Below are 27459 nucleotides of genomic sequence, written 5' to 3' on the forward strand. Positions count from 1 at the left end.
AATTTGGCAGTTCATTCCACACACACTATTCAGCCTCTGCGAGAAAAAAGGCCCCTCGTGTCCTTTTTAAATCTTTTTCCTCCCACCTTAAAAACTATGTCCCCTAATTTTGAACTCTTGCCACACTAGGAAAAAGACCCATGCTATTTACCTTACCTGTGCCCCTGATGATTTTATAAACCTCAATGTACTCACCCCTCAACTTCCTATGCTCCAGTGAAAAAAGCCCAACCTTTCCAGTATATTTTTATTATTTCAAGCCCTCCATTCCTGGCAGCATCCTGGTAAATCTTTTCTGAACCCTTTCCAGTTTAATAGTAACAGACAACTACAACTGCACACAGCACTCCAGAAGAGGCATCACCAAAGTCCTACACAACTTCAACATGACATCAAACTCCTATATTTAAAGTTCTGAGCAATGAAGGTAAGTCTGCTAAACACCTTCTGAATCCCCTGTCTATATGTGATGCAAATTTAAAGAATTATGTACCTGGATCTCTCTGTTCTACAACACTACGCAGGGCCTGTCATTAATTGTATAAGGTCTGCCCTTGCTTGTAATACCAAAATGCAATACATCACACTTATCCAACTTAAACTCCATTTGCCATTCCCATTTGATCTTGATGAAAATCTTTTTGTAATTTTAGATAACCTTCTTCACTGACCACTATACCATCAATATTGGTATCAATCTGCAAATTGCCTTCCTAACCACTAAATGGCCTACCCCTATTAAAAATTATGTTGAGTAATCTGCTGCTTGTTCTTATCCTAAAGCATCAAATGATTACAATCTTTGTCATAACATAGCAAGAACAATCCTGAAGCAAAGGCCACCGGAGACAGTGCAGAGAAGATTTACAGGAATTATACCAGAAATGTCTGGATGTATACATTAGAAAAGGGTTAAGAGGATAGATCTCTTATGATAATAAAAGATTAAGGGTGACGTGTTTAAAATTCTGAGAGGTTTTGGTCAGAGTGAACACAAAAGGTTTCCTCTTGTGGTGAAGAGTGTAACTGGAGGCCATCAGTAAGTACAGTCCTTCGGAACTGCATAGCGAATTCAGAGGAAATTCTTTACCCAAGGAAGTGCTTGAAGTGAATGGTATTTAAGGAGGAGCTAATCAAGCACAAGATGTGGAAAGGAATAAATACTGCAGCCTCTGGAGACCTGAAATAAAAACAGAAAATGCTGGAAGTACTCAGCAGGTCCAGCAGCACATGGAAGGAGAAACCAGAGGTCACATGTTTGGTAAATGAGACTTTATCAAGATGGGAATATAGAATGCCGACAGTGTAGAAAGAGGACTTTCAGCACTAACTGAGTCTGCACTAACCCTTGGAAGAGCAGCCCACCCAGACCCACCCCATCCCAGTCACCCTGCGTGGGGTATTAACCCCTGGGTTAAGCCACCAAACCTGCACATCCCTGGTTGCTATGAGCAATTTAGCACAGCCAGTCCACCTCACTGCACATCTTTGGACTGTAGGAGGAAACCAGAGCACCTGGAGGAAACCCACAGGGAGGATACCCAAACTTCACACAGTCAGCCAAGTCTGGAATTGAACCCGGTTCCCTGGTGCTGTGCGGCAGCAGTAATTGCCATTCTGTCACCCATATGTTCTAACGAAGGTGGCATCTTGTAACAATATGCTAACTAACATTCAAATTTGTTAAACAACGCATGAATGGCATTTAAGCAACTGTGGAACAAGGGAAAAGCCATGATAGAGATGGCTGCAAAAAAGAGGTAAAGGGAAGGTCTGATAGAGTGGAAGAGAGAAGAGATTAAATGGCAAAAGTGATGGGGTAAAACATGAATGGAACGAGTAAAGAAGCAAATGAAGACATGGGTGAGGTGCAGGAGATAACAGCAGGGGAGGAAGGAAGCATGGAGAATCTGGCAAAGGGAGGGATGCTGTGGTTCTGGAACATAGTGTAAGAAAGTTTATCAATCCTGGAGCAAAACCTTTCCAGTTGAAACCAGTCCAGCAAAAAGGGCAGAAGGCACTTACATCTCCATAATCCTCATCAAGCTGAAGGTATAGAGAGGTGTCTCCTGGCAGAGATCATCTCCATTTCTAATATATAACTATATTTGTATATATGTGGTGAAATATTGACTTTGTGCTTTGCACTAAACAGATGCTGCCTGAGTATTTCCAGCATTTTCATTTTTATCTTGTGTATTGGTTGATCTGTATCACCATGATCTGCGTTATCAAAATGTTTTATGATGGATGTAAGTTTGCTCGTTGAGCTGGAAGGTTCACTTTCAGATGTGTCGTCACTATTCTAGGTAACATCATCAGTGAGCCTCTGGTGAAGCACTGGTGTTATGACCTGCTTTCTGTTTATGTGTTTAGGTTTCCTTGGGTGGTTGACATCATTTCCTGTTCTTTTTCTCAGATAGGGTCCAAGATGATGTGTCTGTTGATAGAGTTCTGGCTGGAATGCCATGTTTCTAGGAATTCTCATGCATGTCTCTGTTTGGCTTGTCCTAGGATGGATATGTTGTCCTTCTTCATCTGTATGTAAGGGTACTAGTGACAGTGGGTCATGTCTCTTTGTGGCTAGTTGACGTTTATGTATCCTGGTGGTTAGTTGTCTGCCTGTTTGTCCGATATAGTGTTTGTTACAGTTCTTGCAAGGGATTTTGTAAATGACATCCATTTTGCTTGTTGTTTGTGTGGGGTCTTTTAAGTTCATTAGCTGCTGTTTTAGTGTGTTGGTGGGTTTGTGGGCTGCCATGATGCCAAGAGGTCTGAGTGGTCTGGTAGCCATTTCTGAGATGTCATTGTAGGGAAGAGTGGCTTGGGTTTCTGGTTGTTTGGTGGTACCCAAACAAGCAGAAAAAATGCTTCCAGAAACCCTAGCCACTCTCCCCTACATCAACACACCAAAACAGCAGCTAATGAACTTAAAAGACCCCACACAGACAACAAGCAAAACGGATGTCATTTATAAAATCCCTTGCAAGAACCGTAACAAACACTACATCGGACAAACAGGCAGAAAACTAGCCACCAGGATACATAAACGTCAATGAGCCACAAAGAGACATGACCCACTATCACTGGTGTACAGATGAGGAAGGACAACACATCCATCCTAAGACAAGGCAAACAGAGACATGCACAAGAATTCCTAGGAACATGGCATTCCAACCAGAACTCTAAAACAGGCACATCGTCTTGGACCCCATTTACCACCCTCTGAGAAAAAGAACAGGAAATAACATCACCACAGGAAATGACATCATCAACCCAAAGAAACCTAAACACAGAAATAGAAAGCTGGTCATAACATCAGTGGTTCACTGGATGCTCTCTGACGATGTTACCTAGTTTGATGACAAAATGTCTGAAAACAAACCTTCCAGCTCAGAGAGCAAACTTACATCCAGAACTTCAACCTGAGCTACAAATCTTCTCAAAACTCGCTATGTTTGATTATGTTATCCCTGATTTTTCACCCTGCACCTCAGCATCTATTTTTTACAAGCAACCTTCACACGGCGAATTCAGTTGTATAAAAGTTCATCTCTATTTTTATTTTTAAACTTAGCACTCCAGTCTGCAGACCCTTGAAGGAAGCTGGAAGGACTTTGCAAAACATGGCTTGGCCTTGGTTTTTACCCCTTCAGCATTTCCAGATGTATCTATCCATGAGGCTTGGCTCTTCCCTGTATCCATCCCTGGCTCCATTCAGACACCTGAGCGCTTTCATGAGAAGTAACCCCATGAGAGCCATGCCTCCTCGAAATGTGACTCACCCCAGGAATTTGCTGTTTTGGAATGGTGGATGGACGGGTTTACCCAGGATGGCCAGCAATGACCAGGGCAGTGACACAGAAGGCAGGCAGTCTCCAGCCTCACCTGGCCAGGACTCATCCTTTTCCTCGTCTGAGGATGAAATTGAAGGATTTGGAGCAATGGGCAGGATCTACTCCTCCAGGAGATTTTTCCGCAAACACTCTTTGGAGCTCCAGGATTCTAGATATGGTGACACCGAGGATCAGAGTGAGGAAGAGATTGAACGTCCAGAAGTGAGACGGAAGCCAGGCCGAAGGAACACAACATACTGGTACTTTCTGCAGTGCAAGAAACTCATCAAGGAAGATAAGGTCAGGAATTTGGTTAACCAGTGTTGCCAGTCTTACAAAATGTCAAGCTATACAGCACAGAAGGAGGTCATTTAGCCCATCTGATTTATGCCAAATCTCAGTGCAGCAATACAGTCAGTTCTACTGCCCCTACCTTATCCCCCATAGCTCTGCATGAATACTTCCCGTAAGTGCCTGTCCAGTTTACTTTTGAAGACTTCATTCATCTCTGTTTCAACTACCCTGGCAGGCAGAATCTTTCAGGTCAATTCAGGGCGGCACGGTGGCTCAATGGTTAGCAGTGCTGCCTCGCGGCACCAGGGTCCCAGGTTTGATTCCAGCCTCGGGCAACTGTTTGTGTGGAGTTTGCAAATTCTCCCCGGGTGAATTCTCTCCTCGTGGGTTTCCTCCGGGTGCTCCGGTTTCCTCCCACATTCCAAAGATGGTTAGGTGAATTGGCCAAGTTAAATTGCCTTTAGCATTAGGTGCATTAGTCAGGGGAAATTGGTTACTCTTTGGAGGGTCGGTGTGGATTTGTTGGGCCGAACGGCCTGTTTCCACACTGTAGGGAATCTAATCTAATTCCACTTGCTGTATAAGAAAAAAACAACTTTCTCACACCCTTCCCCTTTCCCCACCCCCTTCCCCTTTCCCCACCCCCATCCCCAAAACCTCTTGTCCAAAACTCCATTTATATTTTCCCATAGTCTTTGCATGATCAACTAATGGGAATAGTATTTATTGTCTTTGTACCTATTCAGCATAATCTCGTCATGCATCCCAAAAGCTCCCTGAGCTTTTTTTTTCAAGAAGAACAACCTCCCCTTCTCTAAATTAATCTTGAAACTAAAATTCATAATTCTTGGAACCATTGCTGTACACCATCTCTGCATGCTCCCAAGGAGAAGGACCCACACATCCTTGGGGTGACGGTGGCTCCGTGGTTAGCACTGCTGCCTCACAGCGCCAGGGACCTGGGTTTGATTCCAGCCTCAGGCAACTATCTATGTGGAGTTTGCATGTTCTACCCTTGTCTGCTTGGGTTCCCTCCCACGGTCCAAAGATGGGCAGATTAGATGTATTGGCCATTCTAAATTGCCCATTGTGTCCATGAATATGCAGGTTAGGTGGGATGCTGTTTGGAGGGGTCGATGTTACTGGATGAGCCAAATGGCCTGCTTCCACATTTTAGGGATTCTATGGTCCTTTCCAAAGTGTGGGACCAAAAGTGAATATAAAACATGAGGGAACAATTTATTCCAGTCAACTGCAGGCTCTGGTTTACACAGCACAGAGTGTGTTTAATAGTGAATGGGACAAACTCTTTCTCACACTTTCACCAGCACTGCTTCGAGTTTGTTATTTTTATTTAACCTGTCCACTCCCCTCTTGGAAAAGGCACCTCAGTTTTGCCTTCCCTACAGCACGGCCACTCCATACGGATAAGAAGATTTCTGAATCAGTCTCAGTAAAGACCATTGATATTCTGATGTGAGATGTTGACCAAGGAAATAATTCCATATGTCGTGATCACAAGGGAGCTTTGGTTGTTTTTTTATTTAAGGACAGTTCCATAAATAAGAGAAACCTTTGATTTTTATAAAAGAATTCTAGTTGAATATGTGCCAGGAGTGTTATTGAAGGAATGGATTCTGATTAGTTGGAGGCTGGTGAACACATTATTGCAAACTCCACTGTCACGGAATACTGGTGGCCCTTCAACGGAAATCAGTCTTTTCAAAACATGGGACCTTACAGTATGCAGCACTAGGTAAAACAAACATTCAACACTGAATCACTAACAGGATCGTCAGCCACTGTATAGTGCTGAAAATGTGTTGCTGGAAAAGCGCAGCAGATCAGGCAACATCCAAGGAGCAGGAGAATCGACGTTTCAGGCATGAGCACCTCTTCAGGCCGAAACGTCGACTCTCCTGCTCCTTGGATGCTGCCTGACCTGCTGCGCTTTTCCAGCAACACATTTTCAGCTCTGATCTCCAGCATCTGCAGTCCTCACTTTCTCCTAGCCAGTGTATAGTGTCTAGTTCAGCCTAGGTAGAAAATTTAGTTTCTCCAAAATATGCCTTAAGAAGACCAGAAATGTAGAAATGAAAACTACTTTGCAGTTGTAGGTTTTATGACTAGTGTATAACGTTTGTAAAAGGAATGCACTGATGCACTTTAACCATAGTCACCATCCCAACCACATCCCTTTATTCGTTCCTATCCAGTGATTTATTAATTGCACTGTGTGCTTTACTGGGTTGCCCAAATGCGTTGATCCAAAAGCTCGTTATTCGTTTGTTCGAAATGTTCTGTTTTAATTTCCTTTTCATTTTGTTTTACAAGTATGAGCAGTTAGTCTGGGTCAATCTCTTTTCTGATGGAACACTGCTGTTTGTTCAGCTCAGTGTATATTTTACCCAACAGTCTGTCCAATTTCCATCATTCTTTCTCATTAACATCATTCCCAAGATATGGTGTCATCCTTATTGGAATATATTACACCCTTTCAAGCATAGAACTACCCCAGTTTCGTGATCAGAATTGTACATAATAATCAGAATGTGGGGATGAGTCTAATAATTTATACGTTATCAGAATCATCTTGGCGAATGGTCTTTTATTGTTACTGTTGCTGAAATTTTGGATTGAATGCTTCAGTCCTTTTCATGGTTAGTACATTGATGATTGTTCCAATGCTTACTCCCTGTGTCTTTCTCACACTGGTGGCTTTCTCCTCTCTAGTTGGCTGAGGCGCTGCACATGTTTGAGACTCAAATGATGAAGGAGGAGCGGCTGTTCCCAGAGGAATACAATTACACAGTGCTGATAGGGGGCTGCGGACGAGTGGGCTACTTGAAAAAAGCATTCCAACTCTACAATGACGTGAGTGCTGGACACGGTGCTGTTTTTCCAATCAGGGATTTGTGAAATCCGTTTCTGTGCAAGAAGGGAATTTGATTCCAGTTCAGACGGTGGCCTGTGTGTGTCTGAGCATCCTGTTGCCCAGGTCACTCCATCCTAGTCACACCTACTTACCAGTGAAGCAATAGCCTAGTGGTATCATCACTGGACTATCAATCCAAAGACCTTGGTAATATCTTGGCGATCTGGGTTCAAATCCTGTCATGGCAGAATTTGAATTCAGTTTTAAAAATCTGGCCATGTATCCATTGTTGATTGTTAGAATAATCCATCTGGTTTACTAATGTCCTTTAGGGAAGGAAACTTATCCAGTCTGGCCTACATGTGACTCCAGACCCTCAGCAATGTGGTTGACTCTTAACTGTCCTCTGTGGAAATGCTGGCCTGGTCAGTGAAGGCCCTCAACCCATGAATACATAAAAAAAACCTTTTATGGAATTTTTACATGTGCAGTGGGTTTGGACAGAACTATTCTTGAACTAGCGAGCTTTGAGAATATTTGTAGTTCAGGTTGAGGTTCTGCATATAAGTTTGCTCGCTGAGCTGGAAGATTTGTTTTCAGACATTTTGTCACCATACTAAGTAGCATCATCAGTGAGCCTCCGGTGAAGCACTGTTGGTATGGCCCACTTTTTATTTCTGTGTTTAGATTTCCTGGGGTTGCAAATAACGTCACCACAGGAAATGATGTCATCAACCCAAGGAAACCTAAACATGTAAATAAAAAATGGGCCTTACTACCAGTGCTTCACCAGAGGCTCACTGATGATGTTACCTAGTCTGGTGACGAAACATCTGAAAACAAACCTTCCAGTTCAGCGAGCAAACTTACATCCTATTCTTGAACTGCTGACAAATTGGTGGAGAATCCTTCATTATTTGAGGTAAATGGGATTGTATGGAAATATGGCCCAGAGACCCTGTGTTACCCATTCAAACTATTCTGTGGGAAGGCCAAGGGTGGGGGTCTGTATTCTGTTCAGCTCACCGTTGCCACTAGTATCTTCTGCCTGTGCACCTTAAGTGTCTGTGATTCCCTCCTAAAGCCTTACTTTCTTTTCTCCCCTCCTTTAAAAATGTGCCATAAAGCCTACCTTTTTGGCCAAGGTTTTCATTACTTGTCTGAACACCACCTCATTGGTTTGCTGAGAGTTTCTGTTCAGTTCTGCTCCTGTGAAGGGCCTTGGACATTTCCTTTCAGTGTGATTAAAGATGCCATTCATCGTCAATAAAGGAATGAATCGTGATTTTTGTTTTGCAGATGAAGAAGAGAGCTGTGACCCCTTCGGGAGCCACCTACACTGCTCTGTTCAATGCTTGTGCAGAAACACCTTGGAAGGAAACAGGTCTGCAGTTTGCCACAAAGCTCCGGGAAGAGTTAAGCAGCAAGAACATCAGTCTTAATCTGATCGCATACCATGCCATGTTGAAAGCGTTCGCTGTCTGCTCGGACCTAACGGCCTGCTTTGATGTGCTTCGGGTGAGTACTTGCATGGGGAGCTGGCGCTTGGGGGGGTTCGGGATCTGCTGGATTCTCCTGATCTCTCTACACTGAGATCCTGCACATTGTCTGCTCACCAGCCTGGACAAGAGAGGTCAGTTGAAGCAACCACTGAGCTGGGTCTCTGGGTTGAAGAGGAGGTGGGGAACAGGGTTACATTTATACAGTTGGGTAAATGGCAGATTAGAGTCATAGAGATGTACAGCATGGAAACAGACCCTTCGATCAGATATCCCAACCCAATCTAGTCCCACCTGCCAACACCCGGCCCATATCCCTCCAAACTCTTTCTATTCATATACCCATCCAAATGCCTTTTAAATGTTGCAATTGTACCAGCCTCCAGCACTTCCTCTGGCAGCTCATTCCACACACGCACCACTCTCTGCATGAAAAAGTTGCCCCTTAGGTCTCTTTTATTTCCCCTCTCACCCTAACCTATGCCCTCTAGTTCTGGACTCCCTGACCCCAGGGAAAAGACTTTGCCTATTTATCCTATTCATGCCCCTCATAATTTTGTAAACCTCTATAAGGTCACCCCTCAGCCTCCAACACTCCAAGGAAAACATCCCCAGCCTATTCAGCCTCTCCCTATAGCTCAAATCCTCCAACCCTGGCAAAGCCTTGTAACTCTTTTCTGAACCCTTTCAAGTTTCACAACATCTTTCCGATAGGAAGGAAAGATTATCACACTCTCAAAATATTACACACAGTTAAAGAATTAATTTAGGATTTTAGTGACTTATACGGATTTTTATTTTTAAATGTATTCCCGGGATGAGGATCACATATTTACTGCCCATCCCTAATTACCCAGAGGGCTGTTTAAGAATTAGCCACATTGCTGTGGGTCTGGAGTCACATGTAGGCCAGAATGGTAAGCATGGCAGTTTCCTTCTCTAAAGGACGTAAGTGAACCAGACGGGTTTTCCCAACAATTGACAATGGTTTCATGGTCATCATTAGACTCTTAATTCCAGATTTTTTTTTCTTGAATTCAGATTCCACCATTTGCCATGGTGGGATTCAAACCCGAGTCCCCAGAAGATTATCTGGGTCTCTAGATTCACCGTCTCACAACACCACGAGGTCATCGCCTCTACATTGCACTCATATTCTCTATAGAGATGATGCCTAATCTGCTGAGTTTGGTTTTCCAGCTTCTTCAGTTTCTAATTCAGATCTTTCCAGAATCCACAGATTTCTGGTTTGTGATGTGAAATGTTGAGGGGTTTGACAGGGAAAATGTTTCTCGTGGAGGAGTTTAGAATTGAGGGACACATTATAAGGGGTCTGCCATTAAAGACAGAGAGGAGGAATTTCAGCTCTCAGAGGGTCTTTAATCTTTGGCATTCTCTTCCTCAGTTAGAAATGGAAGGGGTTTAAAACATTTAGTACATTTAAGGCTCTGTTAGAATGATATTACAGTGAAGTCATGAGTTATGGGGGACAGACAGGAAAGTGGAGTTAAGGCCCAATCAGATCAGTGATGATGTTTTGGGATGTGGAGCAGGTACGAGAGGCTGGATAGGTAAAAACAATGACTGCAGATGCTGGAAACCAGATTCTGGATCAGTGGTGCTGGAAGAGCACAGCAGTTCAGGCAGCATCCAACGAGCAGCGAAATCGACGTTTCGGGCAAAAGCCCTTCATCAGGAATAAAGGCAGTGAGCTGGAAGCATGGAGAGATAAGCTAGGGGAGGGTGGGGTGGGGAGAGAGTAGCATAGAGTACAATGGGTGAGTGGGGGAGGAGATGAAGGTGATAGGTCAGGGAGGAGAGGATAGAGTGGATAGGTGGAAAAGAAGATAAGCCAGTTGGACAAGTCCGGACAAGTCATGAGGACAGTGCTGAACTGGAAGTTTGAAACTAGGATGAGGTGGGGGAAGGGGAAATGAGGAAGCTGTTGAGGTCCCCATTGATGCCCTGGGGTTGAAGTGTTCTGAGGTGGAAGATGAGGCGTTCTTCCTCCAGGCGTCTGGTGGTGAGGGAGCGGCGGTGAAGGAGGCCCAGGACCTCCATGTCCTCGGCAGAGTGGGAGGCGGAGTTGAAATGTTGGGCCACGGGGCGGTGTGGTTGATTGGTGCAGGTGTCTCAGAGATGTTCCCTAAAGCGCTCTGCTAGGAGGCGCCCAGTCTCACCAATGTAGAGGAGACCACATCGGGAGCAACCGTTACAATAAATAATATTAGTGGATGTGCAGATAAAACTATGATGGATGTGGAAGGCTCCTTTAGGGCCTTGGATAGAGGTGAGGGAGGAGGTATGGGCACAGGTTTTACAGTTCCTGCGGTGGCAGGGGAAAGTGCTAGGATGGGAGGGTGGGTCGTAGGGGGGTGTGGACCTGACCAGGTAGTCACGGAGGGAACGGTCTTTGTGGAAGGCGGAAAGGGGTGGGGAGGGAAATATATCCCTGGTGGTGAGGTCTTTTTGGAGGTGGCGGAAATGTCGGCGGATGATTTGGTTTATGCGAAGGTTGGTAGGGTGGAAGGTGAGCACCAGGGGCGTTCTGTCCTTGTTACGGTTGGAGGGGTGTGGTCTGAGGGCGGAGGTGTGGGATGTGGACGAGATGCGTTGGAGGGCATCTTTAACCACGTGGGAAGGAAAATTGCGGTCTCTAAAGAAGGGGGCCACCTGGTGTGTTCTATGGTGGAACTGGTCCTCCTGGGAACAGATATGGCGGAGGCGGAGGAATTGGGAATACGGGATGGCATTTTTGCAAGAGATAGGGTGGGAAGAGGTGTAATCCAGGTAGCTGTGGGAGTCGGTGGGTTTGTAAAAAATGTCCGTGTCAAGTCGGTCGTCATTAATGGATATGGAGAGGTCCAGGAAGGGGAGGGAGGTGTCAGAGATGGTCCAGGTAAACTTAAGGTCAGGGTGGAATATGTTAGTGAAGTTGATGAATTGCTCAACCTCCTCGCGGGAGCACAGGTGGCGCCAATGCAGTCATCAATGTAGCGGAGGAAGAGGTGGGGAGTGGTGCCCGTGTGATTATGGAAGATCAACTGTTCTACGTAGCCAACAAAGAGACAGGCATAGCTGGGGCCCATACGTGTGCCCATGGCTACCCCTTTGGTCTGGAGGAAGTAGGAGGATTTAAAGGAGAAATTGTTAAGGGTGAGGACCAGTTCGGCCAAACGAATGAGAGTGTCGGTGGAAGGGTACTGTTGGGGACATCTGGAGAGGAAAAAGCGGAGGGCTTGGAGGCCCTGGTCATGGCGATGGAGGTGTAGAGGGATTGGATATCCATGGTGAAGATGAGGCGTTTTGGGCCGGGGAAACGGAAGTCTTGGAGGAGGTGGAGGGCGTGGGTGGTGTCTTGAACGTATGTGGGGAGTTCCTGGACTAGGGGGGATAGGACAGTGTCGCGGTAGGTAGAGATGAGTTCAGTGGGGCAGGAACATGCTGAGACAATGGGTCAGCCAGGGTGGTCAGGCTTGTGGATCTTGGGAAGGAGGTAGAACCGGGCAGTGTGGGGTTCCCGGACTATGAGGTTGGAAGCTATGGGTGGGAGATCTCCTGAGGTGATGAGGTTCTGTATGGTCTGGGAGATGATGGTTTGGTGATGGGGGGTGGGGTCATGGTCTAGGAGGCAGTAGGAAGAGGTGTCCTCGAGTTGGCGTTTAGCTTCAGCAGTGTAGAGGTCAGTGCGCCAGACTACCACTGCACCCCCTTTATCCGCTGGCTTAATGGTGAGGTTGGGATTGGAGCAGAGGGATTGGAGGGCTGCTCGTTGTGAGGGTGAGAGGTCAGAGTGGGGAAGGGGGGTAGACAGGTTGAGGCGATTAATGTCCCGGCGGCAGTTGGAAATGAAGAGGTCGAAGGCAGGTAATAGGCCAGCGTGAGGTGTCCAGGTGGATGCAGTGTGTTGGAGGTGGGCGAAGGGGTCCTCGGATGGTGGGCGGGAATCCTGATTGTGAAAGTAAGCTCGGAGGTGGAGTCGACGGAAGAATTGTTCGACGTCACGGCGTGTATTAAATTCATTGCTGCGTGGATGGAGGGGGATGAAGGTGAGTCCTTTACTGAGGATTGATCGTTCGTCCTCAGTGAGGGGGAGGTCTGGGATGGATGGTGAAAACCCAGCAAGGCTGGGAGCTGGGATCTGGTGTGGGTGTGGAGCTGGGATCTGGTGTGGGTGTGGAGCTGGGAGTGGGGACAGAGCCGGTAACTGGAGTGGGTGTGATGGTGGGGGGAATGGGGGTGGAGTCATGAGCAGGGGTAATGTGTCCCTCAGGGTTCTGGGGGGTGGGGATAGTGACAGTGGGGTCTGTGGGGGGCGTGTCAGCAGACTGCAGGTGAGTGGCGCTGGTGGGGGCGGAAGTGGTGGCAGACACAGCAGTAGGGGTGGCAGAAGTCACTGAGCGTGTGGCATCAGCGATGATGTGAGGGCCGGAAGTGGCTTTAGGGGTGGCCATGATGGGGGCGGAAGTGACATCATCAATCAGCGTGGGGGTGGAAGCTGCATCAGCCGCATGGCTAATGGCGTTTCCGAGGCCGGGGGAATCTTCTGGAATGCTGAGAAATAAGAATAAAGGTAAAGTCGCCATAGCTCTACTAGACCATAGGGCTGCTCTCTCATTTGAGAGAGAGAGAGGTTTATAAAATCATGAGCATGGATAGGGTGAATTGCCAAGGTCTTTCCACCAGGAGAGGAAGTCCCAATAAATATGAAGACAGCAGAAGGAATCACAGCCATGGAAAGAGCATCGTGAAACTTCAATCGAGTGATATTGGGACCAAGTATTTATAATCAGAATGAATGGCATGCAAGACTGGATTAGTGACAAATTTCAGAGTTGCTGCCTTTCTTACCAAAGTTGCCTCTGGCCTTTATTTTGCAGGAAATAGTTCATAGTGGTCACAAGATGAACGTGGAAACATTCAGCATTTTAATGATTGGCTGCATCAAGGACACAGAAAATGGTTTTAGGTATTTGCTACAGGTAATTAAGGTTTCATTTCCTCGCTGTTCTCTCCTACCCCACATTCTTCACGTTTGCCAGACACCAGAAACGACTTCCACTCCTATTTCCTGTCCTCCTCATCTGGGCTCCCCTTCTCTCACTGAACTCCGAGAGGAGTCCGAGCACAGTCTGGAGGAAGGGAGAATGTACTGACAGTCATCTGTCTCTGTGGAGAGTAGAATTGTAATCTCTCCCAGGTGACTGATGACATATTGACATTTCCTTCTTATTGCTCAGCATTATACTGAGCAAGTGAGTCAGCATGTAGCAGTGGATTATAAGAGACCTCTGCTCATCTTCTTGTATTGAGGTGCATTTTTTTTTGCTTTTTTTTTAACCTACTTTTTTCTTACTATCTCATTTTTTTGTTTTCAAAAGCTAACTTCTGTGAAGTAACAGAGACCATACTAAATGTCACGGTACAGATTTGAGTAGGCATCAGGAGACACTGCAATGCGAATTGCTGTTTTACTGCCTATTGGCTTTCAGTTTTATATTGTCAAATTAACTGATAAAAGAGTAACAAAGAAGCAGACAATGAGAAATTCTCAGGGAAGGGTAGGTCACCCAGTAAACTGGGCACCACTGAGGTATCACAGTGACAGTTGACAGTAGTCTGTCATAGAAACCAGATGATGGCAGGGGACAGTAAACTCCCCAAAAGGTGAGAGAGTGGAAGGGGCCAAAGCATGAGAAAGCTTCCTAGAATATGTACTTACTGAAAACGATGAGGCTTATCAGAAGGCAGAGAGGATGACAGAGCTAGATAAAACCGAGCAACAAGGAGGAACCATCTAAAGAAATAATTTGAAATGACACAGTCACTTCACATCTGAGACCTCCAAAGAGGTCTACAATCAATTAAGTACTCTTGAGGATAGGTTAATATTCTAAATATATCTGAACATATGAATTGGGAATAGATTAGATTCGATTCCCTACAGTGTGGCAACAGGCGCTTCGGCCCAACCAGTCCACACCGATCCTCTGAAGCATAATTCACCCAAATCCATCTCCCTCTGACTAATGCACTTAACACGATGGACAATTTAGCATGGCCAATTCACCTGACCTGCTCATCTTTGGATGGTGAGAGGAAACCAGAGCACCCAGAGGAAACCCACGCAGACACGGGGAGAACATGCAAACTCCACACAGACAGTCACCCAAGGCTGGAATCGAACCTGGGACCCTGGTGCTGTGAGGCAGCAATGCTAACCACTGAGCCACCATGCTGCCTGTAATAGAATAGGCCATTTGACCGATGAGCTTAATCTGCCTTTCATGCCCAATCTGATTGTAATCTCAAATCCAACCCTGCTTACAAGAATTTATCTACCTCTGTCTTAAAAATATAAAAGGACCCTGCTTCCATCAGCTTTGTCAGGAAAAAAATTATTTGTGAATACAATTTACAATCAGCGAGGCATCCCTTGGTGGAGGGTTTTCTGCGAATCAGAATACTGGGAGAACCTCAGCTCTTGAGATAATGCCAAGAGATCATCTGCAGCCAACACTATCAGGTAGAAAGTGCACTGTTGTTGTTGCTGTGAAATGCAGCAGCTACAATAGTTCCCTGATCCTACAGCAAGATACTGAAATGTCAAGCTGGAAGATGTGTTGAACTTGCAGTGGATTGTGGTGGATTTCCAATCCTTATAATCTTGGAGCGTTACCACACTGTCACAGATGAAACCAAAACCAGTCATAACTGCGGTAGTTGTGGGTATGTTTGCTGGGCTGGGAAGTTGGTTTGCAGACATTTTGTCCCCTGTCTAGGTGGCATCCTCAGTGCTGAGGAGCCTCCTGTGAAGCACTGCTGTACTGTGTTGGTTGGAATTTATTTGGTTTCATTCCCACTGCTTCTGGTTGTTCATTGCAGTGGTCTGTACATTGGGTCCATCAATAAACTCATTGAGCTAGACCCAATATACCAGCCACTGCAGCAAACAACTGGAAACAAAACCAAATCAATTCTAACCGACACAGTACAGCAGCGTTTCACAGGAGGCTCCACGGCACTGAGGATGCTATCCAGAAAAAGGACAAAAGTCTGCGAACCAAATTACCATCTCGATGAACATGGCCACAACAACGGTAACCGGCCCCGAACTACAAATCTCTCTCACAAACCTTGACCAGTCAGACCTTTTGAAGCACTGAGGATGTAACTTTGCTTAGTGGTCAATCATGTGACTCAGCAAATTATTTTTATTTATCCGTTGATTGGATGTAGTTATCGCCAGCCGGGCCAGCATTTATTATCAACCCTAATTGCTCAGATGGTAGTTAAGAGTCAACCACATTGCTGTGGGTCTGGAGTCACACGTAGGCCAGACTGGATAAGGACAGCAATTTCCATTCTGAAAGGATGTGAATTACTCGATTTTTAAAATCGCAATCAACAGTAGTTTCATTGCCATTATTAGACTTTTACTGAATTCAGATTTCACTTTCAGTCGTGGTGGAATTTGAACCCTGGTCCCGAGAACATGACCTGACTCTATGGATTGTAAATCCACCAGAACAACACTCATCCATTATCTCCTCCTAGGATGGGTTACTTGTTTAGAGTCATAGAATTGTATGACACGGAAACAGACCATTTGATCCAACTTGTCTAAGCCGACCAGATATCCTGAAGTAATCCAGTCCCATTTCCCTGCATTTGGCCCATAGCCCTCTAAACCCTCCCTATTCATATATCCATCCACATGCCTTTTAAATGTTGTCATTGTACCATCCTCCACCACTTCCTCTGGCAACTCATTTCATACACACACTACCACTTTGTGAAAAAGTTGCACTTTAGGTCCCTTTTTATATCTTTCCCCTCTCACTTTAAAAGAACCCAAAGATTTTAGTGCTCTTTGTTACGAGTTAGGTCGATGATTGTAGATACTGTGGATATTACATGTTGAGGGAATCTATTTGAATGCTGAATTGATTTTCTTATTCTCTCTCTTCCTTGCAGATTTGGCGAGAGATGTTGAAACTGGGTGTGAAGCCCGATGTCAAGAGCTACAACCTGCTGCTGCGAGCCACGAGGGACTGTGGTCTCGGGGACCCTGCCGTGGCCTCACGGTTGCTGTTGGCCGATGACGGTGAAGTATGGCAGCTGAAGCAGCACCAGAGGGTTCGGAGAGTTAAAGGCCAAAAGGAGGCGAGAAGCAGCAAAAATACAACAACGATGGTGGTTGGTCTATTGGAAGAGCAGTTACTTGGAAAGGCTTCTGATCAACCAACCACCTGCAGAGTCTCTGAACCAGAGGCTGAGCAGAGTGGTGAAACTTTACCAAAACTAATGGAAGCACAGAACCTACTGTCCAACAATGGGCAAGAGAAAGAGTTGGTGTCACAAGGAGTGCCCATTTTGGAACTAGTTCCCAGATCCCAAATATTTGCAGTTGATTCAGACTCCAGCAAGCTTCCTGAAACTGCACATCTACCTAATCTACTCGATGTTCAAGTCAACAAGAAGAATCTCGTTTCCTTAGGAACAGTAGCTACACCACCTGACAGGCTAGCACTGATTGGGTGTCTGAATGGCTTTTTAAATAAGATGAAGGAAGACAATGCGCCCCCCGACATTAAAACCTTCACACTTTTGGCTGAAGTGGTGGAACCAAACAGCCAATTCGAGTCCTCCTTGGTAGCTTTCATGGAAGAGTATGGCGTGAGGCCAGACATTTCATTTTATAACACATTAATTCGAAGGAAGAGCAAGCTGGGTGACCTGGAGGGAGCTAAGGTAAGTGACTGTGTCCAGAACAAGCTTCACTTAAAAACAGACTGACCCACTTAATCAGACTGTCTCTATTTTATGTTCTCGGTGTTAAAAAGGACAAGTGATATTGTCAGATGTAAAGCAACATGTGGTGAGGCCACTTTTAGAATACTGCGTACAGTTCTGCTCGCCCTTCTACAGGAAGGATGTTGCTAAACTTGAGAGAGTGCAGAAAAGATTTATGAGGATGTTACCAGTACTGGAGGGTTTGAGTTATAGGGAGAGGCTGAACAGGCTGGGGCTTTGTTTCCTGGAAAATCTGAGGCTGAGGGGTAACCTTATAGAAGTTTATAATATCATGAGGGGCATGGATAGGATAAATAGTCAAGGTCGTTTTCCTATGCCCTCCAAAACTGGAGGGCATAGCTTTAAGGGAAGAGGATGAAGTTTTAAAAGGGTCCTGAGGGTAACATTTTCAAGCAGAGGGTGATGTATGTATGGAATGAGCTGCCAGAGGAAGTGGTGGGGGCTGGGTACAATTGTAAAATTTAAAAGGCATCTTTAAAATTTAAAAGGGTACATGAATAGGAAGGGTTTGGAAATGGGATGTCTAAATGCTGGCAATGGGACTCGGGATGTCTGGTCGGCGCAGACAAGTTGGACTGACAAATCTGTTTCTGTGACTCTATGACTCTAAAACCTGGAGGGGGAATGAATGAATTGGAAAAGCGTGTTTCAGTAAATTACGTGTACCACCATATGCTTCTTTCTCTGGGATAGTACGCTACAAGGAATCTGCATGTCAGTGAGAAAATAGATTAGCCCTGCTCAGAAGGCTGTTCTTTAGGTTCACTGGAATCATCTTTGTGGATATTATTGTGTAAGCTACTTATTTTTAGAGATCTTTTGCTACAGTATGTTGTACAGCCTCCTGCTTTTTATTCACTCCAAGAAGTAGAAAAGTGAAGGCAGTTTGTGGAAACTAGAGATTGTCCACAATTCTGAAGTCAGTTCATTGTAAAGATTGATAGGGTAGGGCTAACCTGATTCACTGAAGCTAAACATCAGATCCTGGCACCAACATTCGATGACTTGCTGATCCATGGGGTCATTGCTCTTTGCAGTGGGACCTTCCTATTTGTATTGTTTGGAAAACACTTTATGTGAGGGTACATATTATGATCCCACCCAGAGCCTTCACCACCCCTCACCTTAAATAATACATGAGTCTGGATGAAGTACTGAATTTTGTGTCATTGAGTCATACAGCATAGAGACAGACCCTCCAGTCCAATCAGTCCGTAGAGTCATAAAGATGTATAGCACGGAAACAGACCCTTCGGCCCAACTCATCCATGCCGACCAGATATCCAAACCTAATCTAGTCCCATTTCCCCACACTTGGCCCATATCCCTCTAAACCCTTCTTATTCACATACCCGTCCAGATGCCTTTTAAATGTTGAAACTGTACCAGCCTTCACCACTTCACCCAGTAGCTCATTCCATACATGCACCACCCTTTGAGTGAAGAAGTTGCCCCCTAGATCCCTTTTATATCTTTTCCCTCTCACCCTAAGCCTCTGCCCCTAGTTCTGGACTCCCCTAACCCAAAGAAAATACCTTGTCTGTTTACCCTATCCATGCATCCCATAAACTCTGTGGGAAGCTATGGAAGTGATTGTGGGGCCTCTTACTGTGATATTTGTATTATCGATAGTCGCAGGTGAGGTGCCAGAAGACAGGAGGTTGGCTAACATGGTGGCACTGTTTAAGAAAAGTGGTAAGGACAACCCAGGGAACTGTAGACCAGTGAGCTTGACATTTGTGGTGGGAAAATTGTTGGAGGGAGTCCTGAGAGACAGGATGTACATGTATTTGGAAAGGCAAGGACTGATTAGGGATAGTCAACGTGGCTTTGTGCATGGGGAATCATGTCTCACAAACTTGATTGAGTTTTTTGAAGAAGTAACAAAGAGGATTGATGAGGGCAGAGTGGAAGACATGATCTATATGGACTTCAGTAAGGCGTTCGACAAGGTTCCCCATGTGAGACTGGTTAGCAAGGTTATATCTCATGGAATACAGTGAGAACTAGCCATTTGGATACAGAACTGGCTCAAAGGTAGAAGACAGAGGGTGGTGGCGGAGAGTTGTTTTTCAGACTGGAGGCCTGTGACAGTGGAGTGCTACAAGGATCGATGCTGGGTCCACTACTTTTCATCATTTATATAAATAATTTGGACGTAAACGTAAGAGGTATAGTTAGTAAGTTTGCAGATGACACCAAAATTGGAGGTGTAGTGGACAGCGAAGAAGGTTACCTCAGATTACAACAGGATCTTTATCAGATGGGCCGATGGGCTGAGAAGTGGCAGATGGAGTTTAATTTAGATAAATGTGAGATGCTGTATTTTGGGAAAGCAAATCTTAGCAGGACTTATACACTTAATGGTAAGGTTCTGGGGAATGTCGTTGAACAAAGAGACCTTGGAGTGCAGGTTCATAGCTCCTTGAAAGTGGAGTCGCAGGGAGATAGGATAGTGAAGAAGGAGTTTGGTATGCTTTCCTTTATTGGTCAGAGTATTGAATACAGGAGTTGGGAGGTCATGTTGCCTCTGTACAGGACATTGGTTAGGCCACTATTGAAATATTGTGTGCCATTCTGGTCTCCTTCCTATCGGAAAGATGTTGTGAAACTTGAAAGGGTTCAAAAAAGATTTACAAGGATGTTGCCAGGGTAAGAGGACTTGAGCTGTAGGGAGAGGCTGAACAGGCTGGGGCTGTTTTCCCTGGTGCATCAGAGGCTGAGGGGTGACCTTATAGAGCTTTATAAAATCATGAGGAGCATGGATAGGATAAATAGACAAAGTCTTTTCCCTGGGGTGGGAGAGTACAGAACTAGAGGGCATAGGTTTGAGGTGAGAGGGGAAAGATATAAAAGAGACCTAAGGGGCAACGTTTTCACACAGAGGGTGGTGCGTGTATGGAATGAGCTGCCAGAGGAAGTAATGGAGGCTGGTACAATTGCAGCATTTAAAAGACATCTGGATGGGTATATGAATAGGAAGGGTTTGGAGGGATATGGCAAAAGTAGGGATTGCAGATGCTGGAAACCAGAGTGGTGCAGGATAAGCACAGCAGTCAGGCAGCATCCAAAGAGCAGGAAAATCGACGTTTTGGGCAAAAGCCCTTCATCAGGAATCAGAAGTCACAATGCGTGTTAAATTCATTGATGCGTGGATGGAGGGGGATAAAGGTAAGGTCTTTGCTGAGGACTGATCGTTCGTCCTCAGTGAGCGGAAGGTCTGGGGGGATGGTGAAAATTCGGCAGGGCTGGGAGCTAGGATCTGGGGTAGGTGTCGAGCTGGGATTGGGGGCGGAGCCTGTAACTGGAGTGGGTGTGGTGGTAGGGAAAATGGGATGGAGTCATGAGCATGGGTGATGTTCCCCTCAGGGTTCTGGGGGTCGGGGATGGTGACAGTGGGATCTTTGGGGGGGCGGGGACGGAAGTGGTGGTGAACATGACAGTAGAGGAGGCGGAAATCGCTGAACGTTTGACATCAGTGATGACATGGGGGGCGGAAGTGATGTCACTTGTGGTGCATGAGCCCTTCCTAATAAAGGGCTTTTGCCCAAATCGTCGATTTTCCTGCTCCTCGGATGCTGCCTGACCTGCTGTGCTTTTCCAGCACCACTCTGATCTACACCCTTGGAGGGTTATGGGCCAGGTGCTGACAGGTGAGTCTAGATTGGGTTGGGATATCTGGTCGGTATGGACAAGTTGGATCAAAGAGTCTGTTTCCGTGCTGTACATCTCCATGATTCTATAAATATTGAGGATATCCAATGAAGGAGTGGGAGTTTCATCATCCAGCACCTCCAGGTCAATTTATCTTGTTATGGACAGAGTCTAACTCTCTTCACTCTATCCAACCATCGCATGCCTGTCCCAGTTTCAGAGCAGCTGCCCTTGCGACTTACGTTCTTCATTCATGCCCGTAGCCATTCCTGGATGCTAATTTGAAATCCCAATGAACACAAGTGGGAACAGTTCAATGTTGTGGGCTGGTACCTATTTGAAACAGAATTGAAAAGGGCCAAATTAATTTCGGCCGAGACTGTTAGAGGAAGCAGGGTCAGGTCAGCCTGGATACAAATGCCAGATCCCTGAGTACAACTTGATTTAACCCAGTGACATCAGCATCTCTCAGTTTCCAGTAGGTCGGTAACAGAGCACTGAAAGAAAGATTGGTGTTTTTGTAGCATTTTTCACAATCGTGGCATGCAATAGAGCCAAATGCAGCTGAGTTGTTGAAAGGCACTAGTTGCCACAACAGATTTCTTCGATATCTGTTGACAAAGGGATACATATCAGCTGAGATACGTCCTCTGCATTTTCATCCATAATGGGATATTTTATGAGAAAATGACTGATCAGAACACCTCATCAAAAGACAGCACCTCTGAGGGCAGCAGTCCTCATTACTGCAGGGGAGTCAGCTTTGTTCTTTATGCTCAGCTCTCTGGTTTGAGATGTTTGACTCGGTGGTGAGACTTCTACAAGTTGAGCAAGTTCTTCTCTGAACCTAGTCCACTGACCATGTTATTTATTTATTCCCCTTTAGGCACTACTGCCAGTACTCATCAAACAAGGTTTATCACCAACCCTGCACACCTTCTGTAACCTGGCTATAGCCTGCAGAAAAGAGAGTGATGGACTGAAGCTTCTCCATGACATGAAGGTAATTTCCAACTCTTCATTTGCACTGTAAAGTGATTTCTGTGGGAGAAAATGTCTAAGAGCACTTCCAGTAATCATAAAGAACCTCAGCGATTTCCACGCCATGTTTCAGGTTAGATTCGTAGATGAGATTAGATTCTCTACAGTGTGGAAACAGGTCGTTTGGCCCAACAAGTCCACACCAATTCTCCAAAGAGTAACCAACCTAGACCCATTCCCCTACCCTATATTTAACCCTGACTAATGCACCTAACACAATGGGCAATTTAGCATGGCCAGTTCACCTGACCTGCACTTTTTGAATTGTGAGAGGAAACTGGAGTACCTGGAGGAAAGCCAAGCAGACATGGGGAGCATGTGCAAACTCCACACGGACAGTCTGCCTGAGGCTGGAATCGAACCCGGGTCCCTGGCGGTGTGAGGCAACTGTGCTAACTGCTGAGCCATTGGGCCATCTCTTACATGGCTCATTTGTGTGTGATGATGTAGTCAGAAACATATCCAAAAAGTAGATTTCCAGTTGGCTGAGCCAGGTTGAGGGATGAATCTTGGAGGAGGAGGGGGAGGTGAGGAAAACAAGAAGCTTTCCTGAAGAATCATCTAAAAAATGGGAGACTGAGTCCTCCATGCTGATCCTGAGCACCTCTCAGTGGCTGATTTCAGAGCAGCAATGGTATTGCCTACGGGGAAATTATTCAAGTCTGGTTGGTAAACCTCCAGTAAAAAAGTGGAAATGATAGAAGCCAGAATTGTGGAGTAATTGTAGCATGAAAGGAGCTCATTCAGCCCATTGAGTTTGTGCTAGCTCTCTGTAGAGCAACCCGGGCAGCTGTGCTTCACTGCCTCATTCCTGTGGCCCTGCAAGTGCCTTTTCACTTTCTTCTGAAATCTTTCATTTCCTCTGCTTCTCCCATCCTCAGCCAGAATGGTAAGTGACTTAGAGGGAAAGTTGCAGGTGACAGTGTTCCCATGTATCTGCTGCCCTTGTCTTTCTAGACAGAAGTAATCATGGGTTTGGAAGGTGATGTCTAAGGATCTTTGGTGAATTTCTGATGTGCATCTTGTAGATGGTACCCACTGTTGCTCCTGAGGGTCAGTGGTGGAGGGAGTGGATGCAGTGCCAATCAAACGGGCTGCTTTGTCTTGGAAGGTGTCAAGGTCCTTGTTGGAGCTGCATCCATCCAGACAAGTGAGGAGTATTCCATTACCCTCCTGACTTATTCCTTGTTGATGGTGGACAGTCTTTGGGGAGTCTAAAGGTGAGTTATTCACCAAAGTATTCCTAGCTTCTGACTGGCATTTTGTAGCCACTGTGTTTGTGTGGCAGTTTCAGCTGAGTTTCTATATCTGTGAGACTGGGGCTGCAGGAGGAGGCTGAGATGGATCATCCACTGTGCACTTCTGGCTGAAAATTGCTGAGAATGCTTCAGCCTTATCTTTTGCACAGGTGTGTTGGGCTCTTCCATCTTTGAGGATGGAAATGTTTGTGGATCCTCCTCCTCCAGTGAATTATTTAATCATCCACCACCATTCATGACTAGATGTAGCAGGACTGCAAAACTTCGATCTGATTCATTGATTGTGGGGTCACTCAGCTGTATCTACCATTTGCTGCTTCTGCTGATTGGCATGTAAGTAGTACTGTTTCCTGACTTCACCGGGTTGACACCTCATCTTCAGGTACACCTGGTTCTGCTCCAGGCGTTTCCTCCAGCACTCTCCATTGAACCAGGGTTGATCTCCTGGCTTGATGATAGTGGTTGAGTCAGAGGAGATGCCTGGCCATGAGGTTACAGATCGTGCTGGAGTACAATTCTGTTGATGGCCCACAGTGCCTCACAGATGCTCAGCCTTGAGTTGCAGCATCTGTTCGCAGCCTGCCCCATTTAGCACGGAGATAGTGCCACACAACACGGTATTCCCAATGTGTTGGAAGGACTTTGTCTCCACAGAGACTGTGCACTGGTCGCTGCTACCCATACTGCAATGGAAAAATGCATCTGCAGCCAGCTAATTGGTAAGGGTGAGGTTGAGTATGCTTTTCCCCCTTGGCTCCCTCACCTACTAGTCTAGTAGCTATGTCCTTTAGGACCTGACCAGTTCAATCTGTAGTACTGCTACCGAGCCACTTTTGTTGGTGAACTTTAAAATCCCCCACCCAGAGTACATTTTGTGCCATTACCAACTTCAATGCTTCCTCCAAATGTTGCTCAACACAGAGAAGCACTGATTCATCAGCTGAGGGAGAATGGTACTTGATAATCAGCAGGAGGGTTCCTTGCCTGTGTTTAACCTGAAGTCATGAGACTTTGAGTGGTCTGGAGTCAATGTTGAGGACTCCCAAGGCCACTCCCTTCCAAATGTATACCTCTGTGTTTCCACCTCCTGCCAGTGAGACAGTATGTAGATGGTGATGGGAGTCTGGGACATTGTCTGTATGGTATGAATCTGTGAGTATGACTATATCAGGCTATTGCTTGACAAATGTGTGAGACAGCTCTCCCAATTTTGGCACAAGCCCCCAGATGTTAGCAAGAAGGACTTTGCCGGGTCTACAGGTTGCAGTGTCATTTCTTTGTTGAGCCTTTGAAGTGATTGATACAACTGCTTGGCTCCCGAGGCCATTTCAGAGGGTAGTTGAGAGTCAGCACATTGCTGTGAATTCAAATTCTGCCATCGGATTCAAACCCAGATCCCCAGAACATTAAGTGAGTTTCTAGATTAATAGCCTAGCAATAATTCCACTAGATCATCCCTGGAAACCAGGAAGTATAAATTAGATCTAAATCATAACCAGAGAATGAAATAAAGATTGGAAAAGCAGATGGGACTGTGGGAGCTAAAAGAGATGCACAGAAATGTACAGTATTTTTTTCCTAAACTTTAGTGAGAGATTGTTTTCTAGAGTGTTTTTGATGCTGTCAATGCCTGCTTATCCTAATTACATCAGACCTTCCTACTCTGTCCAGTTATATTTCGTTTCATAATTAACTGACCATTTGAGTTGGATTTACACATTTATGCAGTTTCCCCTAAATTTCTTTCTATCTCACCTTATAATTTCGGTTGGCAGAGCGACTGGCAGAGTAGTTTCCTGCTAAATGACTAGTATGAAGTAGGATATACCTATGCAGTGGTCTTGCAGCTGAACTGAACTGCAGTCATGGCTGAAGATTCTGGAGCGGTTTCTACCTGTTTGCTATCTTTCCCGCAAAGAGGTGGAATGATATCAGGAGAAGTTCCCTGCTTAGTGTGCCTGAACCACCTAAAATTGATTAACCTCTTCATCCTGAATGATTTTCTTTCCAAATTTGTATTTTGCCTAGGTTTTTGTTAAGTATTTATATGGCTGTGGGATTACTGAAATGTTCCCGTTGTTTCAGATGTCTGGATTAACCCCCAATGTCAATGTATACAGCACCTTGATCAACAATGCAGCAAAACAGCTGGACTACGTATACCTCACAAACATCATACAAAATATGGCAAGAAATCAAGTACGACCTAACGAGGTTGTCCTTAAGCAACTGGAATTTGCAGCCAAGTATCCTCCAAAATTTGACAAGGTACATCAATCCTTATACTTTTGTGAAAGAGAGAGGTTTTTATTTGGAGCAGCAGTGCTGCTAAGCCAAGGCAGACAAGGTGGGTATCAGCTGACTTGAAGCATTGTCCAGTCATCCCTTGAGGGATGCGATTTTAACAGCCTAAGCCTTTTTTCATTCCCTCAACGCTCTGTGTTAGCAACTGGATGCATGCAAATCTGTGTGCCAGAGCCAACACAATGAATCTTAAATTGTCAGAGCAAGGCAGAGTGACGTAATAGACCCAAATTGGCACATTATTTCCAATGGGGATTTGCTATTCTCACTAGTGCTAATGCAGTGTTATAATCCGTGTAATGCCTCAGGCAGCAAGTGGAGACAGAACAGAAAGGTATAAGAGACAGACAAAATCCTCCCAGCGTGAAAAGCTGCAGTGACGACTGCTTTTGCAGTGCCTTCGTGTATGTTACTTTCCAATGAGATTCATGATGACATTGATTCAGAGGAATGTCAAAAAGAATTGATTGAACTCCCTTCTCTCATACACTAGTTTTTAACATCTCACAGCAACATGCAGATAGGACCTCAATAAAAATCTCACCCAAATCAGATGAAACTTCATCGTACAGTATGTGGCAATACACTGAACAGTTAAATCAAAGCAAAATAGTGTTTGGGAATATTTTCAAGATTGCAGCAGACTGATCATGTGAGGATGTGAACTGACCTTTCCTCTGCCCTATAATTTCTATAGTTGATCATTACTGTGCTTCTTTCAGCTATAGTAAGGTTATAATTAAGTGTGAAGGACAGTAATTGGCCAAAGCAATGCAGTATTAATTTTGCTTGCAAAGTACTAAATTACCCATTGCTTCTGACTGCACCTGTGAGAAAGGATTAACCAATTTGACTTTTACATATTACAAGAATATGCGGAGAAGGTTATTAGTATCTGTTTAGTGCAATTTTGCAAGCTTTTATAAAGTACTTGCAGAGTTCACCAACTGATTTATTTTCCCTTTTGTTCCCAGTACAAGTCAAAAAATACCTATCTGGAAAAGATTGATGGTTTTCGTGGATATTACTATCGCTGGTTAAACTTTATGCCCGCAGCAGAGACACCACATCCGTGGAAAAAGTACAGGATTAGGAGTCAGGTCTCAGCAAGAGAATAAACATAAACACCCAAGCTGGTGGAACAGAGTAAAATTGAAGACTGATACCTCACTGAACCTCGCAGCATCAACTTTCTGACTTTCATTTCCTCCTAATTCATTCACAGCTACGATTCAGCCGATCATTGTTCTGAATGTCGATGGAACTGTACTGTCAATGTCACAGTAGAAATATAGACAGAAAAATTAATTCTGTAAAATTTGATTTATGGAATTTATTTACTATGTTGTGCAATGGAATAAAGAAATCTCACTTCATCAAATTCTAAAATGGTGGACTGAGACTAATGTGGATCTTGTAGCTGCTCCTGACTTTCAGGCTTATTTCTAGATTTACTTCAAGGTTTCTTACAATTATTAGATTAGATTACTTGCAGTGTGGAAACAGGCCCTACAGCCCAACAAGTCCACACCGACCCACCGAAGTGTAACCCACCCATACCCCTACATTTACCCCCAACCTAACACTACTGGCAATTTAGCATGGCCAATTCACCTGACCCACACATCTTTGGATTGTGGGAGGAACCAGAGCACCCGGAGGAAACCCACGCAGACACGGGGAGAACGTGCAAACTCCACACAGTCAGTCGCCTGAGGCAGGAATTGAACCCGGATCTCTGGCGCTGTGAGGCAGCAGTGCTAATCACTGTGCCACCGTGCCGCCCACATTTACATTTCAGTAATTTAAGATTTTTGTTTTGATTCATTTTTACTTCTTTTATAGTACAAGAATAAGAAACGTTTGGGGGATGAGGGCCA

At 45.1% G+C, this 27459-nt stretch overlaps 1 protein-coding gene across 2 annotated transcripts in view; it reads left to right on the forward strand.

The window, feature by feature from the left end:
* The window catches only part of ptcd1 (pentatricopeptide repeat domain 1), a 28785-nt gene extending 1855 nt beyond the window's left edge, over nt 1-26930 (forward strand). The window contains exons 2-10 of one of the 2 annotated variants that reach the window (XM_060840353.1): nt 311-427; nt 3578-4136; nt 6864-7004; nt 8305-8523; nt 13385-13486; nt 16482-17258; nt 21862-21978; nt 25361-25543; nt 26554-26930. In XM_060840353.1, coding sequence (XP_060696336.1) covers nt 3627-4136; nt 6864-7004; nt 8305-8523; nt 13385-13486; nt 16482-17258; nt 21862-21978; nt 25361-25543; nt 26554-26697 — 2193 coding nt within the window. In that variant the 5' untranslated portion in view covers nt 311-427; nt 3578-3626 and the 3' untranslated portion in view covers nt 26698-26930. The remainder of the gene's footprint in view (nt 1-310; nt 428-3577; nt 4137-6863; nt 7005-8304; nt 8524-13384; nt 13487-16481; nt 17259-21861; nt 21979-25360; nt 25544-26553) is intronic. The other variant, XM_060840352.1, reaches the window with a different exon arrangement.
* The last annotated feature ends 529 nt before the right edge of the window (nt 26931-27459 follow it).

This window comes from Hemiscyllium ocellatum, chromosome 20, assembly GCF_020745735.1.
Source record: "Hemiscyllium ocellatum isolate sHemOce1 chromosome 20, sHemOce1.pat.X.cur, whole genome shotgun sequence".
Taxonomy (NCBI): Eukaryota; Metazoa; Chordata; class Chondrichthyes; order Orectolobiformes; family Hemiscylliidae; genus Hemiscyllium; species Hemiscyllium ocellatum.